This window comes from Bubalus bubalis, chromosome 8 (assembly GCF_019923935.1).
Source record: "Bubalus bubalis isolate 160015118507 breed Murrah chromosome 8, NDDB_SH_1, whole genome shotgun sequence".
NCBI classification, from domain to species: Eukaryota; Metazoa; Chordata; class Mammalia; order Artiodactyla; family Bovidae; genus Bubalus; species Bubalus bubalis.
The window spans coordinates 114603008-114622608 of NC_059164.1; the positions used below are offsets into that span (position 1 = coordinate 114603008).

The following is a 19601-nucleotide window of genomic DNA, read 5'->3' on the forward strand; positions in this document are numbered from 1 at the left end:
TCTGTTCTGGCTTCCGAATGAGAAGAGGCTTCGGGTCCGGGATGCTCAAAGGTGGCACTGTGTTTGGGAAGACTGCTGTCTGTAAGCAGGGTTTCTGTGTTTTGAGAATGATGCTTGGCTGCGCCATGCTAGCTGTCGTTTGGGAAGATAGTTTTCAGATAAACATTAAACAAAGCCTTTTAATGTGAAAGTTGTCAATCTTAATTCTTCATGTACACATGCCTGGGAAAATCTTGACTGCTATATCTCTTCATATATAGGTATATCGGATGTTCACAGAACTGGAAGGGAAATTAGTGTAGGGAGAGACTTTCAAAGTAGAAACTGCAAAGGAAATTGTTCAGGAAAATAATTGATAGATTTGATCATCTAAATTGTTTAAACGATTATCCTTCAGAAAATGTATAATTGCAGGTAAACCACAAATTCAGAAAAATCAGTAATATATGTGAGCAAACATTATATCCTCAGTGTGTAAAGTGAAGTCGCTCAGTTGTGTCCGACTTTTTGTGACCCTTTGGCCTATAACCCACCAGGCACCTCTGTCCATGGGATTCTCCAGGCAAGAATACTGGAGTGGGTTGCCTTTCCCTTTCTCCAGGGGATCTTCCCACCCAGGGATCGAACCCAGGTCTTCCACGTTGCAGGCAGACGCTTTACCATCTGAGCCACCAGGGAGCCCTCAGTGTGCGAAAGTTTACACAAATTGATAATACCGAAAGTCCAGTGGAAAAATGATCTACGGGCAGTTCATGGAAGAAATACAGTTGGTGATGACTATATATCAGATAATTCAGCAGTTGAATGAAGTTATTGACTATGAGATCCTTTTACTTTTTGGATTAGGAGATATTTTCTAGAAACACTGAGTCATATTTAGCATTGAGGTAGGGATTGATATTGGGCTTCCCTGGTGGCTCAGTGGTAAAGAATCCACCTGCAATGCAGGAGATGCTGGTTCAATCTCTGAGTCAGGATGATCCATGGAGAAGGGAATGGCTACCCGCTCCAGTATTCCTGTCTGGGAAATCCCATGGACAGAGAGCCTGGTGGGCTACAGTGGAGTCACGAGGAGTCAGACATGACTGAGCAACTAAACGGCAACAACAGAGGCGTTGTTACTACCTTGTCCTGATGAAGAAACGGAAGCTGGAGGGATTCCTTTACTTCCTGAAGTCCCAGAGCTAGGGCTGCGCTTTGAACCCGGCACTGCGGGCCCTGTTTAACTCCCTGCAGTGTGAATACGTGCTGTCTTGCAGCTGTTTTCACTATGAACCTTCCCCCTAAGAACTGCTTTTGCTGCATCCCATAGATTGTGTGTGATTGTGTTTTCCTTGTCATTTGTCTCAAGGTATTTTTTAATTTCCTCTTCAATTTCTCTGTTGACTGATTCGTTTTTTGGGTCAACTATTTTCAAAGTATACTTATATATGACCAGTTACACGTCTGCTTCATTTTTTGATGATTGTGTAGCATTTTATTGAACGATTGCAATCTGTTTAATTTATCCTCTATTGATGGCATTTCGTGTTTCCAGTTTTTGTTGTTGTTGTTTTCCTGTTATACTGCTGTAGAGGACATTTTTTGTGCATTTCTTTTTATACATGTAAAATGATTCAGTGGGGTGAATTCCTAGAAATGTGCTATTTGGACAGTGGGGTATATGCATTTAAAACTATTTGGATAAAATGGTGTATGCATTTACAGTATTGAAAAATAAGATGAAACTTCTCCTTATAATGAGACTTCAACTTTTTAATTGTAAAGTTATGTGTAATCTTCAGTGTAAAATGTACTACCACCTTTTTCAATATTGGCCCAGATTTTGAATGGTTGCGCGTTGAGTTTGTAGGTGAGTGTGGTGGTGCTCTGTGCCGCTGCTTCCACGCCCGGTGGCGCTTCCTGTCTGAGCGGGGCGTGCCTCTGTCTCCGTGTGTATGGAGTGTTCCTCCCATCGTATGTCTCATTCTCAGGGGTAAAATGTTATTCTGTGTCGCCGTTCTGAATAGCATCTTTCCATCCAGCGTGGATTCTTACTTGTTACTGGTAGGAAAGTTGCTGATTCTTGTCTCTTTTTTGGTTAGGACGTGAGCACGAGGGTGGGGAGCTCGCATTTTATAAAAATTCAGAGATGACTGCATGTGGTATATACTTGAGTCAGCGATTCCTGCACTGGTTGGTCTTCAGAACTGTGGCTGACGGAGGTGGGGAGGAAGGAAGGGGATGTTTAAAATACAAAAATCCAGGTGACTTCTCTGTGACTCTGGGACAGGCCCTGGGAATCTGCATTTTTCAGAAGCTTCCCAGGTGATCCGGTCAGTCAGGGTTGGTGCTTTCTTTCCAGATGCCTTCCCAGATAATCTGAAACTCACCTGCCAGATAATGTAGGCCATGCTACTGTGAGGAGCACAACCTGAAATCATGTTTCTGACAGGTGACCTTTTTTTTAAAAACCTAATTCTCATCATTTATTTGGAGAAGGCAATGGCACCCCACTCCAGTACTCTTACCTGGAAAATCCCATGGACGGAGGAGCCTGGTAGGCTGCAGGCCATGGGGTCGCTAAGAGTCGGACTCGACTGAGCGACTTCACTTTCACTTTTCACTTTCAAGCATTGGAGGAGGAAATGGCAACCTACTCCAGTGTTCTAGCCTGGAGAATCCCATGGACAGAGGAGCCTGGTGGGCTGCCGTCTATGGGGTCGCACAGAGTCGGACACGACTGTGAAGCGACTTAGCAGCAGCAGCAGCAGCATTTATTGTATGGTTTTTAAAAAATTTATTTATTTTTACATGACATTTTTCTTTTTTAAAATTGAAATATAGGGCTTCTCAGGTGGAGCTAGTGGTAAAGAACCTGCCTGCCGATGCAGGAGATGCGAGAGTCTTGGGGTTCGATCCCTGGGTCAGGAAGATCCCCTGGAGAAGGAAATGGCAACCCGCTGCAGTATTCCTGCTTGGAGAATCCCATGGGCAGAGGAGCCTGGGGGGCTACAGTCCACGGGGTCGCAAAGAGTCGGACACGGCTGAGCACGTGGAAAATAGTTGATTTACCATGTTGTGTTAGTTTCTGGTATACAGCAAAGTCATTCGGTTACACATGTGCGGTTTTTCAGATTCTTTTCTCTTGTAGATTATTACAAGATGCTGAGTATAGTTCCCTATGCTGCACAGCAGGACCTTGTTGTTATTGTTTTGTGTATAGTCGTATGTATCTGCGAATCCCAAGCTCCTGATTTGTCCTCCTGCCCCTTGCCCCTTTGATTGTCGTAAGTGTGTTTTCCGTGTCTGCGTCTAATGGGTGAGCATTTTGGGGAGCGTTCGGAGCACTAGGACCGTGCTTCCCTCCCCTCCCCTCTCCGTATCCTCACATGTGCCTACTATGTGGTTTCTGGCTAGCAGGCTGGTTGGAATGTATCTTTGCATAAATGGTGTCTAGAACACCTTCCCTATTTTAAGAGCTGTGTTTTGCTCGATGATTTTTGTAAAGCTGAGCTGTTGTCAGATCACCTCTAATGGGAGGGCCGTGCCATCTCAGCGCAGTGACTTCAGAACCCGAGCACCCTGGCAACTGTTGCCGGGCGGCGTGCGGTGGCGGTGAAAGGTTGTTGTTGAATCACGCGAATACACCGGGATTCTTGGCCCCCGGAGGAGAAGAATTCAATCCGGGGCCAGAGACGAGGCTTGATCACCCAGAGCTTTTGTGTAATAAAGTTTTATTAAAGTATAAAGGAGATAGAGAAAGCTTCTGACATAGGCATCAGAAGGGGGCAGAAAGAGTACCCCCTTGCTAGTCTTCAGCTGGATGTTATATAGTCACTAGCAGTCTGTTAATGAAAGAAAGGAATGTCTTATAATTCAGAATAGCACCAGGCCCCTCGCCCATAAGATGCATTTTGGGATAATCTTGGCACCAAATGGTTTATCTTGGGCCATAAAATAATTAACTTGAATCTTAAAGAAGGGCAGACCACCATACAAATAGTTTCATTTACATAGATTAGGGGAACAATATCTAAGTATAACATACTGGTTTGTCAAGTAGGTTTTGGGCCAAGAGGCGGAACCGACTTGGAGACAGAGTTTGGGGTAAAGGCGTAGTACATTAGCATAGCTTAAGACAAACATTTCCATAAGAAAAAGGCATTGGTTATCTCTAGGCTCAAGAATAGCTAACTTCAGGCGAAACCAGGTGTCATTATGGCAACACAGTATTTTAAGAGAAACCTCTCTTTAAATTTGTATAGAGGAGGAAAAAAATATTGCTAGTTTGTTTCCTCCTGCCGCTTAAGAGAGAGAAAAATGTCTGACACTTGCAGGCTATTTTCTCCATTTGGAGACCCCTGGCCTTCCTGCCTGTTACCCTCTCAGCGGCATCATCCGCAGAGGGTGGAATGTTAGAGCTGTGGGCCCCGGAAGGGCCGTGTCCATTTGTCCAGCCCGACCTTTGGCCACGGTGGGCCGAGGTTCATGATTTCAGGACACGCAGCTTGGAGATGGGGATGAGACACGGCTGTTGAGGGACACCGGGCATCTGTCGTGTCACCGTTGGTGCATTTTATCTCCTCCACCTCACGCGTGAGTGTGTCTGTGCTGTTCATAGTGGGCACAGCAGAAAGACTGAGCCGTGCCATTTGGGACACATGAACGTAACGGCTTTGGAAACATTTTTTTTTTTAATTTAAATTAGGAAGTATTTTAGTCCATCCTAAGGAAATCAATCCTGAATATTCATTGGAAGGACTGATGCTGAAGCAGAAACTCCAATACTTTGGCCACCTGATGCAAAGAACTGACTCATTTGAAAACACTCTGATCCTGGGAAAGATTGAAGGTGGGAGGAGAAGGGGACAACAGAGGATGAGATCGTTGGATGGCATCACCGACTCAATGGACATGAATTTGAGTAAACTCCGGGAGTTGGTGATGGACAGGGAGGCCTGGTGTGCTGCAGTCCATGGGGTCGCAAAGAGTCGGAGACGACTGAGCGACTGAACTGAACTGAATCACACATAAAGATAGTAGTAGGCAGATGAAAAATACAGAGAGCACCGCTGCCATGCTTGTTCTCTTTCTCATTACACTTTGAATGCATTAGCTCGCCACCGCTAGGAAGTGGGCTGTGTTATGACCCTGCTTTTACAGATGGAGAAACTGAGGCACAGAGAGACCTGTTGGGCAAAGGAGAGAGCTGGGGTTTGAGCTCTGGCAGTCTGGTTCCAGAGCGCATGGCCTCAACCTGTGCAGTACACTCTGTTGCCTTTCAGAAATATAAAAAGTAATATAACAGACGTGAGTGATACTTAGCACCTAATTTTAATAAATGTTAGAATTTTTCTGTACAGCTGACCCTTGGACAACACTGCGGTTAGGGGCACCGACCCCAGCACAGTTGTAAATTTACATGTAACTTTTGACTGTCCCAAATCTTAACTACTACTAATAGTCTTCCGTTGACCAGAAGCCTTCAGTTCAGTTCAGTCCAGTCATGTCTGACTCTCTGTGACCCCATGGACTGCAGTGTGCCAGGCTTCACTGTCCATCGCCAGCTCCCGGAGTTTGCTCAAACTCATGTCCGTCAAGTCGGTGATGCCATCCAACCATCTCATCCTCTGTTGTCCCCTTCTCCTCCCGCCTTCAATCTTTCCCAGCATCAGGGTCTTTTCCAGTGAGTCAGTTCTTCACATCATGTGGCCAAAGTATTGAAGTTTCAGCTTCAGTCCTTCCAATGAATTTTCAGGATGGATTTCCTTTATGATGGACTGGTTGGATCTCCTTCCTGCCCAAGGGACTCTCAAGAGTCTTCTCCAGCACCCCAATTGGAAAGCATTGATTCTTTGGCACTCAGCTTGCTTTATAGTCGGTCGTGTACTGTATTTATCAATACTGCTAAGTTTACATCATCTGTACGTAAGATGAGTCACCTGTCAGTCCCTACATCAATATTATATTACATAAAACACTGTTATTAACAGTAGACATCAAAAATGAGAAGGTAATGAAATGTAAAGAAATTCAGATCTGTTTACAGTGCACTTCATGCGTTGATAACAGGGAGGCAGCGAGTGATGGGAGCAGGTGTACCTGCTGTTACAGTTTCTTGGTAGCCCCGCCTCTACACGGGGGATGAATGGTTGCAGAGTTCTTATGGCAGACAGTATTACAGCCCTGTTCCTGTAGAGTTGGAAACACCGTTGCATTTTAACCACCACCACTGGCCTGTAGTGGTAGCCGATCTGCAGGGTCTCCAGTTGCTGGGGGTGGAGGGGCAGTCATGCTGTACAATAATGTGACTCCTTGAAAGTAACGCAACGAGTAAGAAAACTAACACATTATTAAGTTTATATTAAATTTCAGTCATCTTACGCTTGTGTAAGGATAGGCTCTCCACTTGAATGCAGGTCTTGCACACGATCTTCTGGGTATATTTATTGAAAATAAATCCACCTGTAAGTGGACCTGCCCAGTTCAAACCTGTGTTTATGAGAGTCAGCTGTATTTGTTTCAAGGTTGGTTTGTTTCTGAAATGACCCTGTTACACACACACAAGTGTAAAGGAGAGATTAAACAGTCTCTGTCTTCTTTGTGTTCATTAAAACAATGTCTAAAGTATTAGGCAAAGTCTTTACTCTTCTTTGCATATAAGTTAAACAGAGTGACAATATACGGCCTTGACATACTCCTTTCCCAATTTGCAACCAGTCTGTTGTTCCATGCCTGGTTCTAACTGTTGCTTCTTGACCTGCAGACAGATTTCTCAGGAGGCAGGGAAGGTGGTCTGATATTCCCGTCTCTTTAAGAATTTCCCACAGTTTGTTGTGATCCACATAGTCAAAGATGTTAGCGTAGTCTGTAAAGCAGAAGTAGATGTTTTTCTGTAATTCTCTTGCTTTTTCTATGATCCAACAGATGTTGGCAATTAGATCTCTGGTTCCTCTGCCTTTTCTAAATCCAGCTTCCACATCTGGAAGTTCTCGGTTCATGTACTGTTGAAGCCTTGCTTGGAGAATTTTGAGCACTTCTTTGCTAGTGTGTGAGATGAGTGCAGCTGTGTGGTAGTTTGAACATTCTTTGGGACTGGAATGAAAACTAACCTTTTTCAATCCCGTGGCCACTGCTGAGTTTTTCAAATTTACTGGCATACTGAGTGCAGCACTTTCATAGCATCATCTTTTATGGTTTGAAAGAGCTCAACTGGAATTCGGTCACGTCCACTAGCTTTGTTTGCCGTGATGCTTCCTAAGGCCCACTTGACTTCGAATTCCAGGATGTCTGGCTCTAGGTGAGTGATCACACTATCATGGTTATCTGGGTCATGAAGATCTTTTCTGTATATTTCTTCTGTGTATTCTTGCCACCTCTTCTTAATATCTTCTGCTTCTGTTAGGTCCATAGTGTTTCTGTCCTTTATTGAGCCCATCTTTGCATGAAATGTTCCCTTGGTATCTAATTTTCTTGAAGAGATCTCTAGACTTTCCATTCTATTGTTTTCCTCTATTTCTTTGCATTAATCACTGAGGAAGGCTTTCTTATCTCTCCTTGCTATTCTTTGGAACTCTGCATTAAAATAGGTATGTCTTTCCTTTTCTCCTTTGCCTTTCGCTTCTCTTCTTTTCTCAGCTATTTGTAAGGCCTCCTCAGACAGCCATTTTGCTTTTTGGCTTTTCTTTTTCTTGGGGATGGTTTTGATCACTGCCTCCTGTACAGTGTTATGCACCTCTGTCCATAGTTTTTCAGGCACTCTGTCTATCGGATCTAATCCCTTGAATCTATTTGTCACTTCTACTGTATAATTGTAAGGGATTTGATTTCAGTCATACCTGAATGGCCTAGTGGTCTTCCCTACTTTCTTCAATTTAAGTCTGAATTTGGCAATAAGGAGTTCATGATCTGAGCCCCAGTCACCTCCCGGTCTTGTTTTTGCTGACTGTACAGAGCTTCTCCATCTTTGGTTGCAAAGCATAAAATGAGTCTGATTTCGATATTGACTATCTGGTGATGCCCATATGTAGAGTTGTCTCTTGTGTTGTTGGAAGAGGGTGTTTGCTATGACCAGTGTATTTTCTTGGCAAAACTCTGTTAGCCTTTGCCCTGCTTAATATTGTACTCCAAGGCCAAATTTGCCTGTTACTCCAGGTTATCTCTTATCTACCATCATGTATGGATGTGAGAGTTGGACCATAAAGAAAACTGATTGCTGAAGAATTGATGCTTTTGAACTGTGGTGTTGGAGAAGACTCTTGAGAGTCCCTTGGACTGCAAGGGGATCCAACCAGTCCATTCTATAGGAAATCAGTCCTGAATATTCATTGGAAGGACTGATGCTGAAGCTGAAACTCCAATACTTTGGCCACCTGATGTCAAGAGTTGACTCATTGGAAAAGACCCTGATGCTGGGGAAGATTGAAGGTGGGAGGAGAAGGGGACGACAGAGGAGGAGATGATTGGATGGCATCCCCAACTCCATGGACATGAGTTTGAACAAGCTCCGGGAGTTGGTGATGGACAGGGAGGCCTGGTGTGCTGCAGTCCATGGGGTTGCAAAGGGTTGGACATGACTGAGCGGCTGCACTGAACTTGGTCTTCTCTGGTTCCATCAGGATGTTTTTCTGACTGTCAGCACCACCCCCTGCCCTGCCATGTCAAATGCTGGTTCCTTCCCCAGCAGTTCGACAGTGACCGCCTCTTCTTACGCCCCGTGAGAAGGCATTCAGCAGATGTTTATGGAGTGTCTGCTACTTGTCAGGGCTATACCAGGGGTGGGAGACAGTCTGGAAAAAAGGATCCTGTCCTGGTCATCCTGAAACTCACACTCTAATCCATGTGGGAAGGCAGACTTATTTATGTACAAGGTGTGTAATTTTGGGAAGGCCCGGGGGCAGTGGGCCATGTGACCTGTTAAAAGCACAGACTTGGGTGTAGTGATTTCAGTGATTCCCGGCCTGCTTGTTAGCTTCTTGAGGCTTCTTTAGCCTTGGGTCAATCATTCAGTTTATTTATATTTGTTAGTTGGAATATACTTCTAGAAAAATGGTTCGATTGAGGATGGCCTGGGATTTTTGAAGCTCAGTATATATTGCTTTCCTTTTAGTAAGTCCCTGCCCCCTGGGTTGGCTCTGGACGTCCCTTGTGGGTCTGGCAAGCCCTGGAGTGGAGGTCTTGCATGCCCACTTGTTTTGTGTCCTGAGTAGAACCTGGGAGTGCCCTCAGATGGGTCTTGCCTTTTAGGAACTGACCTGATGGGTCTCAGGGCCAGGCTTGCCCCACCTCCTAATGATACCAGGACCCTAGATCCTTGGAGACTGAGCAGTCAGGCATGATTTAAGTGGGGTTGACTTGCTTTTTTTTTTGTTTTTTTTTCTTCATAAACTTTGTTCATTTACTGTATGCTCAAAAAAAGTAAAATTAGCAGATGGCTAACGTATATTTAAAAATCATAAAATTAATTTATTAAGATGTGGAATGATTTAATCACATAGAAAATTTAGGACTTCCCTGGTGGGATAGTGGATGGGAATCTGCCTGCCAATGCAGAGGACACATGTTTGATTCCTGTTCCGGGAAGATCCCACATGCTGCAGGGCAGCTAAGCGTGTGAGCTGCAACTGCTGAAGCCTGTGCTCTGCAGCAAGAGAAGCCACTGCAGCAGAAGCCCGTGCGCTGTCACAGAGGGTCGCCTCTGCTCACTTCAAGGAGAGAGGGCCCTCCCGTAGCACCAAAGACCCAGCACAGCCCAAAACAACCAGTTAACTAAATGCATACCTCCCTGGCGGCTCGGACGGTCAAGAATCTGTCTGCAATGCAGGAGACTCAGGTTCGGTCCCTGGGTCAGGAAGATCCCCTGGAGGAGAGGATGGCCACCCACTCCAATATTCTTGCCTGGAGAATCCCATGGACAGAAGAGCCTGGTGGGCTATGCAGTCCATGGGGTTTCACAGAGTCAGACATGACTGAGTGACTGACACTTTTCAAGTAAATAAATGAATAAAAGTACATGTAAAAAATTGGGTATCAAGCATCTTGAACTAATTCATAAAATAAGATGAATTAATAAAATGACTTTCAGCGCGGCTAGGAAGTGTTTCTGTTCATTGTAAGCGTTACTGCAGAATGAAGCCTCCTTTCCGGGCCTGACCCCTCGGGACTGCGGGCCTGCTGAGAAGGGGGCGCTCAGGAGTGTTTCCAGGGTTGCATTTCCAGCAGATGGTTCCGAGTGGTGGTCCCCCTCCCCACTTTGTTTTTTTCCTTTTTTTTAATATATTTAGGAGATTAGCAAGTGCTTTTGGAACAGATAGTAGTATTTTGGCATTCATTTTCGTTAAGACTTTTGGAATCCATCATACAGAGCATCTTGACAGAAAGTGGGCTTGCTCTGCAACGAGATGATAAAGAGACGCTTCTGTCAGATATTCTCAGGAGGTGGCAGTAGCTTTTCTAGACATATGCCATGACATTTTAAGAAAATTATATAATTTCCTGAGCCCCCTAAAAGTTCACAAAGTTTGCGAAGTAAGTACACTTTGCTGAGAGGCAGCTCTAGAATTAGAGCCTGTGTGTTGGGATGTGGGCTCTCTCTCCCGTTCACTGGCTGTTTGGCTTTGGGCAGCTCAGTTAACTTCCCAGTGCCTCGCGTTTTCTTACCGGCCAAACGGGGACAATATTTACTTCCTTTGTAGGATTCCTGTAAAGGTTAAAAGAGTATGAAAGCACCTTAAAAATCATTAGGGATACACAGATGTTATGTATGTATGAATGTATGTGTGCAACAGTTTTTCCAGTAGAGACAAGCATGTTTTTAACCTTTTTGTTAACTGCTTGCTGATCTGAACTTAGTGCTTGATTCTTAGTCACCACAAGGCTTTTATTTTTAATTTCATGGGGGTATTTTGAGTCTTGATATTTTAGGACTTGGAGAGCTCGTAATAAAAGACGTTAATGGAACACAGAGGAGAGTATTATTGTCTAAACCTGTGTTGATGACTTTGTGCTTTTAGGTATACCAAGCTTGGCTACGCAGGCAACACAGAGCCACAGTTCATTATCCCTTCATGTAAGTAAAGCTCCGCCCTTGGTTTCTAAAGGGTTGTGTTTCTCATAACTGTTCTAAGCATTCTGATTCTGGTTTTCAAGGTATGTTAATTTATTTGCCATCTCCTTTTAGAAGATTGTTCTGGTTCCTGGGGAGTTACTCATCTGGCTGCCGAGAGTTGCTATTGGCTACGGCTGTCACCTAATTCTCATGCCACCCACCCACCCTCAACATACACCCCAGTCCTCTGATTTTCTTGTGATACAGTCCTTTGTCACAGTCAGTGGCGTTTCAGCTTGGGTGGGCTTCCCTGGTGGCTCAGACAGTAAAGAGCCTGCCTGCAGTGCGGGAGACCCAGGTTCGATCCCTGGGTCAGGAAGATCCCCTGGAGAAGGGAGTGGCCACCCACTCCAGTATTCTTGCCTGGAGAATCCCATGGATGGAGGAGCCTAGTGGGCTACACAGTCCATAGGGTCGCAAAGAGTCGGTCATGCCTGAGCGACTTCACTTTCTTTTCACTTTTCAGCTTGGGTGGTTGCCTCCTAAATGTAGCCCTTACGACCTTGTTGCCCTCATTTGGCCTGTGTTACTTCCTGAGACAGCCTGTCTCCAAATGAGTCACACAGTTCGTTCAGGCATACATGTCTGAGCTGCTTGCAAGAGGTGTGCCTGTTGCTTAAGGTTAATTTGTAATTTTAAGTAAGTATAGTTGTATTAATTTAGCACTTTGGTGGATTATCTGTTGTGTTACACTGTTCCCTTTATTGAAGGACTTTTTTTTTAAAACTGAGAGGCCCAGTGACTGTTGTACTGTGTTCGGAAGTGTCCTGTTCTGTTTTAGTCAATCGAGCGTGCTAGGGGAAGAAACGCCCTCCCTTTTGGCCGGCGTGCCCCTGCCCACTCCTTATGCACAGTTGTTGTCTCCAGGGCAGAATTCTTCTCTGAAACTGTGTAACTGCTGGGTTATTGTTTGGAGACTGTTGACCAAAGAGGTTATGTCAGGCAGGAGTGAGGTTCTGCCTCCTAAATGTAGCCCCTCGTCAGGTAAGTTGTGCTCTTAGAAATGGTCAGCGGTTGCGGGCTCAGGACATTGGAGTCACAGGCTCTGGTGCCAGCGTGGAGCGCGGTGGGCAGCCCTGCAGAGCCGGGGGGAAGGGGCTTCGTCATGAGTATCGTTCGAGGGAGACTAAGGCCTTTTTGGCGGAGATGAGTATTCACGCCACCAGAAAGTGCACCCAGATTTCTTGAGAAGGCCTAACTCACCTCATTCCAGGTCCGTGCTTGCTGGGTTTCCGATCACCAGTTTGGTTTTCTATGTCTCAGTACCTGATTTCCATGATGGGGCATCCCTGACAGTTGGCATCATTGGTCTGCCGCATCTTCATCTTAAATTCGTGATTTGGTGTATTCGTTTGCTAGGGCTGCCGTAACGGAGCACCGCAGACCGGATGTCTTGACAACAGAAATTAAACGGATGGCACAGCGGAGGCTCTGCAGTCCCAGATCTGGGCGCGGTCTGGGTTGGTCTCCTGTGAGGCCTCTTTCCTCCGTTTGCAGGTGGTGGTTCAGACTGTGGCCTCACGTGGCCATTTTTTTCTGCAAATGGCTGAGAGGGAGACCTCTGGTGTCTCCTCCTTTTCACATAAGGACACCGGTCCTGTGGAGTTGAGGCCCCACCCTTGTGACCTCATTTACCCTGTGTTACTTCCTGAGACATCCTGTCTCCAGATACAGTCACACTGGGGTTAGGGCTTCAACATAGGAATTTTGAGGGGACGCAGTTCAGTTAAGGGCTTCCCTGGTGGCTCAGCGCTAAAGAGTCCGCCTTGCCAATGCAGGAGTCACGGGTTTGATCCCTGGGTTGGGAAGATCCCCTGGAGGAGGAAATAGCAACCCACTCCAGTATTCTTGTCTGGAGAATCCCATGGACAGACGAGCCTGGAAAGTTACAGTCTATGGGGTCGTAAAGAGCCGGACAGGACCGAGTGACTAAACAACAACAGAATTGGATCATTCCGTGTTGAATTGAATGATACATTGGAATTGGGCTTTCTGATTTTTCCGAGCAGTGTAGTTTTTACCTTAAGTGCTGCAGCTCTAAGAGGCTGACCTTGCAGCTTTTGCTTTAGTAAGGCTGTCAGCAGCATGCAGCTGGCCGCCCCACTGACCTGTCATTACCAATAGAGAGGGCAGTTGAAGTCAACTGTTAGCAGGATTTCAGTCCAGAAGCTCTCAGGTCGTTGCTGTCAGAATAGCAGTGGCAGGAGCTAGAGAGAAAAATGTCAAGGAGATGGACATCAAGGAAGTGACATCACGGCTGAATTTGTTGCAAGAGTAGAGAAGCTGGGAGGCAGCGTGAGGTGTTTGGGTTGTAGGGAGTGTGGTGGGACAGGTGGAGAGCGGGCCTCAGGTGCCTTGGGCAGCTGGTGGGCTGCTCCTCCCAGCCCGGGGAACTGAACTGTGTTCCTGGTCACAGAGGCTTTGCTCCCACGGTGGAAGTTCAAGGTGCAGGGTGCCTTCCAGGGAGAGAAGATGGAGCTCGTATACGTGCATGGCTGTGTAGAGATGCCAGAGCAGGGCTTCCTGGCTCTGTGGGCGCAGAGGGGAGGCAAGCGCTGATGTGTGGTCATCACCCCAGGCAGAGGGTGGCCGGAGAGCTGGCCAGGAACGTGGAGAATGGAGCTGTGATTTTATTTTGCATCCCAGGAATCTTCACTTTCCAGGGCCCTTGTCCTGGCCTAGAGAGAGAGGCACATTGCCCTGTCCTGTTTCACCAGGGTGGCCGGCTTGAATCTCATTTATCAGTATTTGAGCTTTTGTGCAGAATTCGCTTGATTGTTGGAAGAAAGGAAGGTTTCTCTACCCTTTTTTTTCCCCCACGTTGTTGGGAAATGGGGAGCGTGATGGAAAAGTTTCAGGCAGACGAGTGTGTGCGTGCTGATCCCACCTGTAGAAGGAGGGTGTGGGAGGGGTCAGGAGACACGGAGCACACTTCAGACAGTCCCGTGTGTGGAAGGTCAGGCGTACAGGTCCCGTCAGCAGCTGGGAAAAGGCGTGATGCTGTGGGGGAAGGTCTAGACTGGAGACAGAGCCAAGAGATGTGTTTGTGTTTTGAATGTCTTTAAAACCTTTATTTTGGTCAAAAAAAAAAATTATATAACAAAGACCCATTTACCCACCACCCAGAAAGAACAGATGTGGGCACAGTTGCGTCCTGTAAATACATAAACGCAGACGCGCCTCAGAGCAAGTGCCAGCCCCTCCTCCTCCTCCAGGCCTCCCCACTGTCCCTCCTCTGCTGGCTGTTGTATCCAGTCCAGGCTTCATCCTCATGTCTCAGATGCAGGATGCAATGACAGTTTCTTGTATTGTTTTGTGAGTTTAAACATTTCCAAAATGATATCATGGGGAAAATAACTTCATGCAGTTTTTTTGGGGGGAAAATATACCCCTCAGTACTATGTTTTTTAAGATGTATCAGTGTTGCTCTATGCAGATCTAGATGAGAATTCTTAATCCATGAATCTACAGCATCTGGGCATTTTCCGGTTTTCCCTGGTATACAAAATGCTGCAGTGCGTCTCTTATCTGCTCGTGCCGGTTTCCCAGGAGTCATAATGAGAAATGGGGTCATGTCACCACTCAGGTGCGCACCTCCTCAGCCTTGTCACTTATTGCCAGGTGGGTGGCTCTTTTGTACTGACCGGAAGCCTGTACTGACCTCCGCACGCATCAGCAGCGGACGGCAGTTTCTGGTTCTGCACATCCTAACCTTTTGAATGCCAATTTCTTGCAAATATCTTCTCCTATTTTATGACATCTTTTTAAAATTATTTTTTTATTTTCTTTAAGATACAATTTTAAAGCCTTTATTGAGAAATTTGAGACACTGTTTTAAGCATGGTAATTTCCTATGTATCATGTTTTTGCAAAATTGATTACCTCAAAGTATTTTCCTATGGGATTACCATATGTTTTTACTGTAACATTTATTCAAACAAAGGGAATTTATAATGCAGCACATGTGATTTAAACACATACAGTCAAATCAAATTTGATTTAAATAAGAATTTTGCACACGGTGGCTCAGCGGTAAGGAAAACACCTGCCAATGGTGGGAGACATTGGGTCCCTGGGTCGGGAAGATCCTCTGGAGAAGGAAGTGGCACCCCATTGCAACACCCTTGTCTGGAGAGCCCCATGGACAGAGCCTGGTGGGCCATGGTCCCTAGGGTCGCAAAGAGCTGGGCAGGACTTAGCAACTGAACAACATGTGACCTGATATGTTCACGGGCACAGCTAGCGCTTTAAAAAATTTCACGTAGTACAGTTTTCCAGTCATTTTATAATCTATTTCTATTAAAAATGCATTTGTATTCCAATGTCATAAAGATTTTGTGTGTTTTCTTCCAAGGAAATTTTAAGTTTTTAAAAAGTGTGGTGTGGGAGAGAAGCGTGGTTTTCCAAGTGGAAGGCCAGTTGCCCCGCCACCGTTCGTCGCAGAACGCCTCTCCTGGCCTGTGAGGTGCCCTGTGTGGTGGGAGCACTTCTGGTGGTATTTTATTTCATTTGTGCATTTGTTTCTCTCTGTTCCAAATTCATTTACAAATTGTTGTAAATACTGTTAGTTTGGCTTGTCTCTTTATATCTGGTAGGTCTGGTTCCTCCTCCTTTTTCTTTCTTAAATAACCTCGGCTGTTCTTAGACCCTTACTCTTTATCCAGCTTCCCTGGTGGCTCAGCTGGTAAATAATCCGCCTGCAATGCGGGAGACCTGGGTTCAGTTTCTGGTTTGGGAAGATCCCCTGGAGAAGGGAAAGGCTACCCGCTCCAGTATTCTGGCCTGGAGAATTCCACGGACTGTGTAGTCCAAGGGGTCGCAAAGAGTCGGTGGGACACAACTGAGCGACTTTCACTTTACTCTTTATCAATAAATTTTAGAATCAGTTTAAGTCCATGAAAAATTATGATGGGATTTTGATTAGAGACACATTAAATTTGTAGAGTAATTTGGAGGAAAACTTGGTATCTCACTGCATTGAATTTTCCTATCCATGAATATGGTATATGTATTTTATTATTTATTTCTGTCTCCTGTCTTTTTCAGTGTTCATTAAAAAGCCCATAGATAGCTTTTGCTGCATTTATTTTTAGGTACCTTTCTTTATGTTTTCACTGTGAATGTTTTTTTGAAATTAAAATTTCTAATTATTGCCAGCATGGTAGGAATGCTGCTGGATCTTTTAAGTCGTTTTTTTAATCGACAGTCTTGCTGTCCTGTCTTACTTGTTCTGATTGCCTGCAGGTTCTTCTTAAGTTTTCTATGTAAGCTATTGTGTTAACTGCAAATAATGGTTATTTTGTCTCTTCCAGTCCGAGTACTTCATTTTTTTTTTCTTGATCTGGCTGCACTGGCCAGGACTCCTGTCAGTGACCTGAATTGGGCATGCAGGTACTTTTGTCTTTTTGAATTTAAGAAGAATGGTTTTGGTATTTCAGGAGCGATTGCTGTAGGCTTTTGAGGAAATGCCTTTTCAGGTTAATACAGTGTCTTTGTATTCCTAGTTTACTAAAGAGGTTTTTAAAATTAAAAAAAAATTATGAATGGATGTTGATCTTAAGGCTTTTTTGTGTATCTGTTGAGACAGTTATGTGGTTTTGACATTTAAACTTTAATATGATGTATTACATTGATATATTTTTGAATGTTGAACAGTGTTTTATCATTCTTGAAATAAACCCTACATGGTTAGAAATATCAAGTACATGAATTGTATCTGCAAATATTTATTTGGGATTTTTGTATCAGTGTTCGAAAGTGAGATTAGGCTATAATTTTCCTTTTTTGTACTAGTTTTGTCTAGTTTGTGTATCAAAATTATACTGGCTTTATAAAATGAGTTTGTTAGCTTTCTTTTCTGTCCTTCGGAACAGTTTATGTAAGTTAGGAATTATCCTTTGAGGGTTTAGTAAAATATATGACATTCTTTTGGGAAATACACTGAATATTTTTATTTTTTAAAATTACTGTTGTCTGTTAGCTGCTGTAGCAGAGTTTGAAATGCTGTGAGGACTGCCAAAGTGTGACACGGAGACATGAAGTGAGCAAGTGTGGCTGGAAGAGTGCGCTGCTAGGCTCGCTGGGCTCAGGGCTGCCCCAAACCTTCAACTGGTGAAAACTAAACAAAGCAAAGTGCGATAAAACCAGGTGTGCCTGTGTATCATTATGGTCGAAGAGCGTTGTAGACAGTGTAGAGCTTGTCTTTTTTTTTTTTATTTAAATCCACTGGACCTGTATCTGTCTTTTAGCTGGTGTGTTTAAACAGCTTACATTTATATGAATTCCCTGGAGGTCCAGTGGTTAGGACTCCATGCTCTCACCGCCAAGGGCCTGGGTTTGATCTCTGGTCAGGGGACTAGGATCCCACAAGCTGTGCAGTGTGACCAAAAACCAAAAAAGACCACTTACATTTATTGTGATTATTGATTAGTGCTTTTTCTCTTTTGTTCTTTCTGTTTTTCATTTCTTTGTTTTGTTTTACCTAACTTTGTGTGGATTACTTTGAGTGTGTTTTAGAATTTCATTTTGACTTATCTGTGGTGTTTTCAAGTGCTTCTCTTTGTGTGTGTGTGTTTTTTTTTTTAAGTGGTTGCTCTACCTCTTATATGGGCTTCCCTCATAGCTCAGTTGGTAAATCATCTGCCTGCAATGCAGGAGACCCAAGTTTGATCTCTGGGTTGGGAACATCCCCTGGAGGAGGAAATGGCAACCCACTCCAGTATTCTTGCCTGGAGAATCCCATGGACAGAGGAGCCTGATAGGCTGCAGTCCACGGGATTGCAAGAGTCGGATACGACTTAGCGACAAAACCATCACCTAGCTCTTATGTATACACAGGTTTTCTTAGTCTGATTGTGTTAACATTTACCAGTTTTAGTGACATGTAGAGAAACCTTATCTGCTTTACCCTCCCTACTTTGTGTTATATTAAGATTTTACATTGAGAAACACACCAGCGTTAACAATCTTTGCTTCAACTGCCAAACACTATCTAGCAAACACAAGAGGAGAAGGAAAGTAATCGTAATTGCCCGTATTTTTGCTCTTTTCATCAATTTCCTTCCTTCTTGGTGTCCCAGGATTCCTTCTTTTATCTTTTATCATTTCTCCTCTGTGTAGAGACCTTTCTTTAACCATTCTTTTAGAGTAGATATGTTGGTGACAGATTCTGTTAGTTTTTGTTCATCTGAGAATGTCTTGATTTGTTCTTCATCTTTGAAGGAGATTTTTGCTGAATATACAATTCTTAGCAGACATTTCTCTCAGCAGTTAGAAATATGCAGTTTCCTTTTGAACTCCCTGATTTCTGATGGCAGATTTGCTGGAGGTCTTCAGAATTTTCTGTTTGGTTCCTTAGTTTTTAGATGTTTGACTATAATGTTTCTTGGTGTGGATTTCTTTGGGTTTATCCTCTTTGGAGTTTACTCAGCCTTGAATCTGTAGGTTTCTTTCTGTTCCTTTTGTTTTTTTTTGGGTCAGATTTGACAAATTTTTAATGATCATTTCTTTGGATACTTTTTCAGCCCTCTTCCCTTTCTCCTGTTGTCTGGGACTCGGGGTGTATGAATGTTCAGTTCAGATCAGATCAGTCGCTCAGTCGTGTCCGACTCTTTGTGACCCCATGAATCGCAGCACGCCAGGCCTCCCTGTCCATCACCAGCTCCCGGAGTTCACTGAGACTCACGTCCATCGAGTTGGCGGTGCCATCCAGCCATCTCATCCTCTGTCGTCCCCCTCTCCTCCTGCCCCCATCCCATATGAATGTTGCGTCTGCCTTTGTCCAGCCCACACGTCCCGAAGGCCCTGTTCATTTGTTTTCCAGTGTGTTTTCTCTCCATTGTTCAGATTGGGCAATTTCTTTTGTTATGTCTTCGAGTTCATTGATTTGTTCCCCATCCTTTTCTTCTTCTGGGCCAATATTGAGGTTTTGTTTCAGGTATTGTGTTTTTTGGCTCTAAAATTGCTGTGTGGTTTTGTCTTTATATCTTCTGTCTTTGCTGTGACCTTCTTTTCTTTTTCGTTTGTTTCAGATGTGTTTGTAGTTGCTCCTTGAAACGTTCTGTGATGGCTCCTAAAATCTTGTTTGCTAATTCTGTTATCTGTGTCATCTCAATGTTGGCATTATGGGTCATCTTTTCTTTTTTCACTTGAGATATTCCTGGTTCCTGCTATGGTGAGAAATTTTTTTTTTTTTAAACCTGGACATTTTGGTTATTATGAGATTCCAGATTTTACTTAACTCTTAGAAAAGCAAGTCATTTCTGGTGTTGCTTCAAGCAGGAAAAGGGGGATACCCCTTGTTAATGCTGGTTTGGGGTTCAGGTTCAGGTTTTCCTCTTGGCCTTTGTTGGCAATCATTGGGGGAGGGGTTGCATGCTACTGCTGACTGAGGGCAGGAGTTTGGCACTGCCCCCCACAGGCCTCTGCAGGTGCCATGCACTGGGAGGGCGCAGGTGGCAGTGCTGACTTCGATGGGCCTTCTCTGCTGGAACCCCAGTGTGAGCCCGAGGGG

General features: G+C 44.5%; 1 protein-coding gene across 5 annotated transcripts in view; it reads left to right on the plus strand.

The window, feature by feature from the left end:
* Nucleotides 1-19601, plus strand: part of ACTR3B (actin related protein 3B) — a 73958-nt gene that overhangs the window by 11165 nt on the left and 43192 nt on the right. For 2 of the 5 annotated variants that reach the window (XM_025291902.3, XM_025291904.3), the window contains exon 2: nucleotides 10995-11050. The exons of 1 other annotated variant lie outside the window; for it this stretch is intronic. In XM_025291902.3, coding sequence (XP_025147687.1) covers nucleotides 10995-11050 — 56 coding nt within the window. Of the gene's footprint in view, nucleotides 1-10994; nucleotides 11051-16401; nucleotides 16481-17069; nucleotides 17237-19601 lie in introns of those variants that run through there. 2 more of the 5 variants (XM_025291905.3, XM_025291907.3) reach the window with 2 other exon arrangements.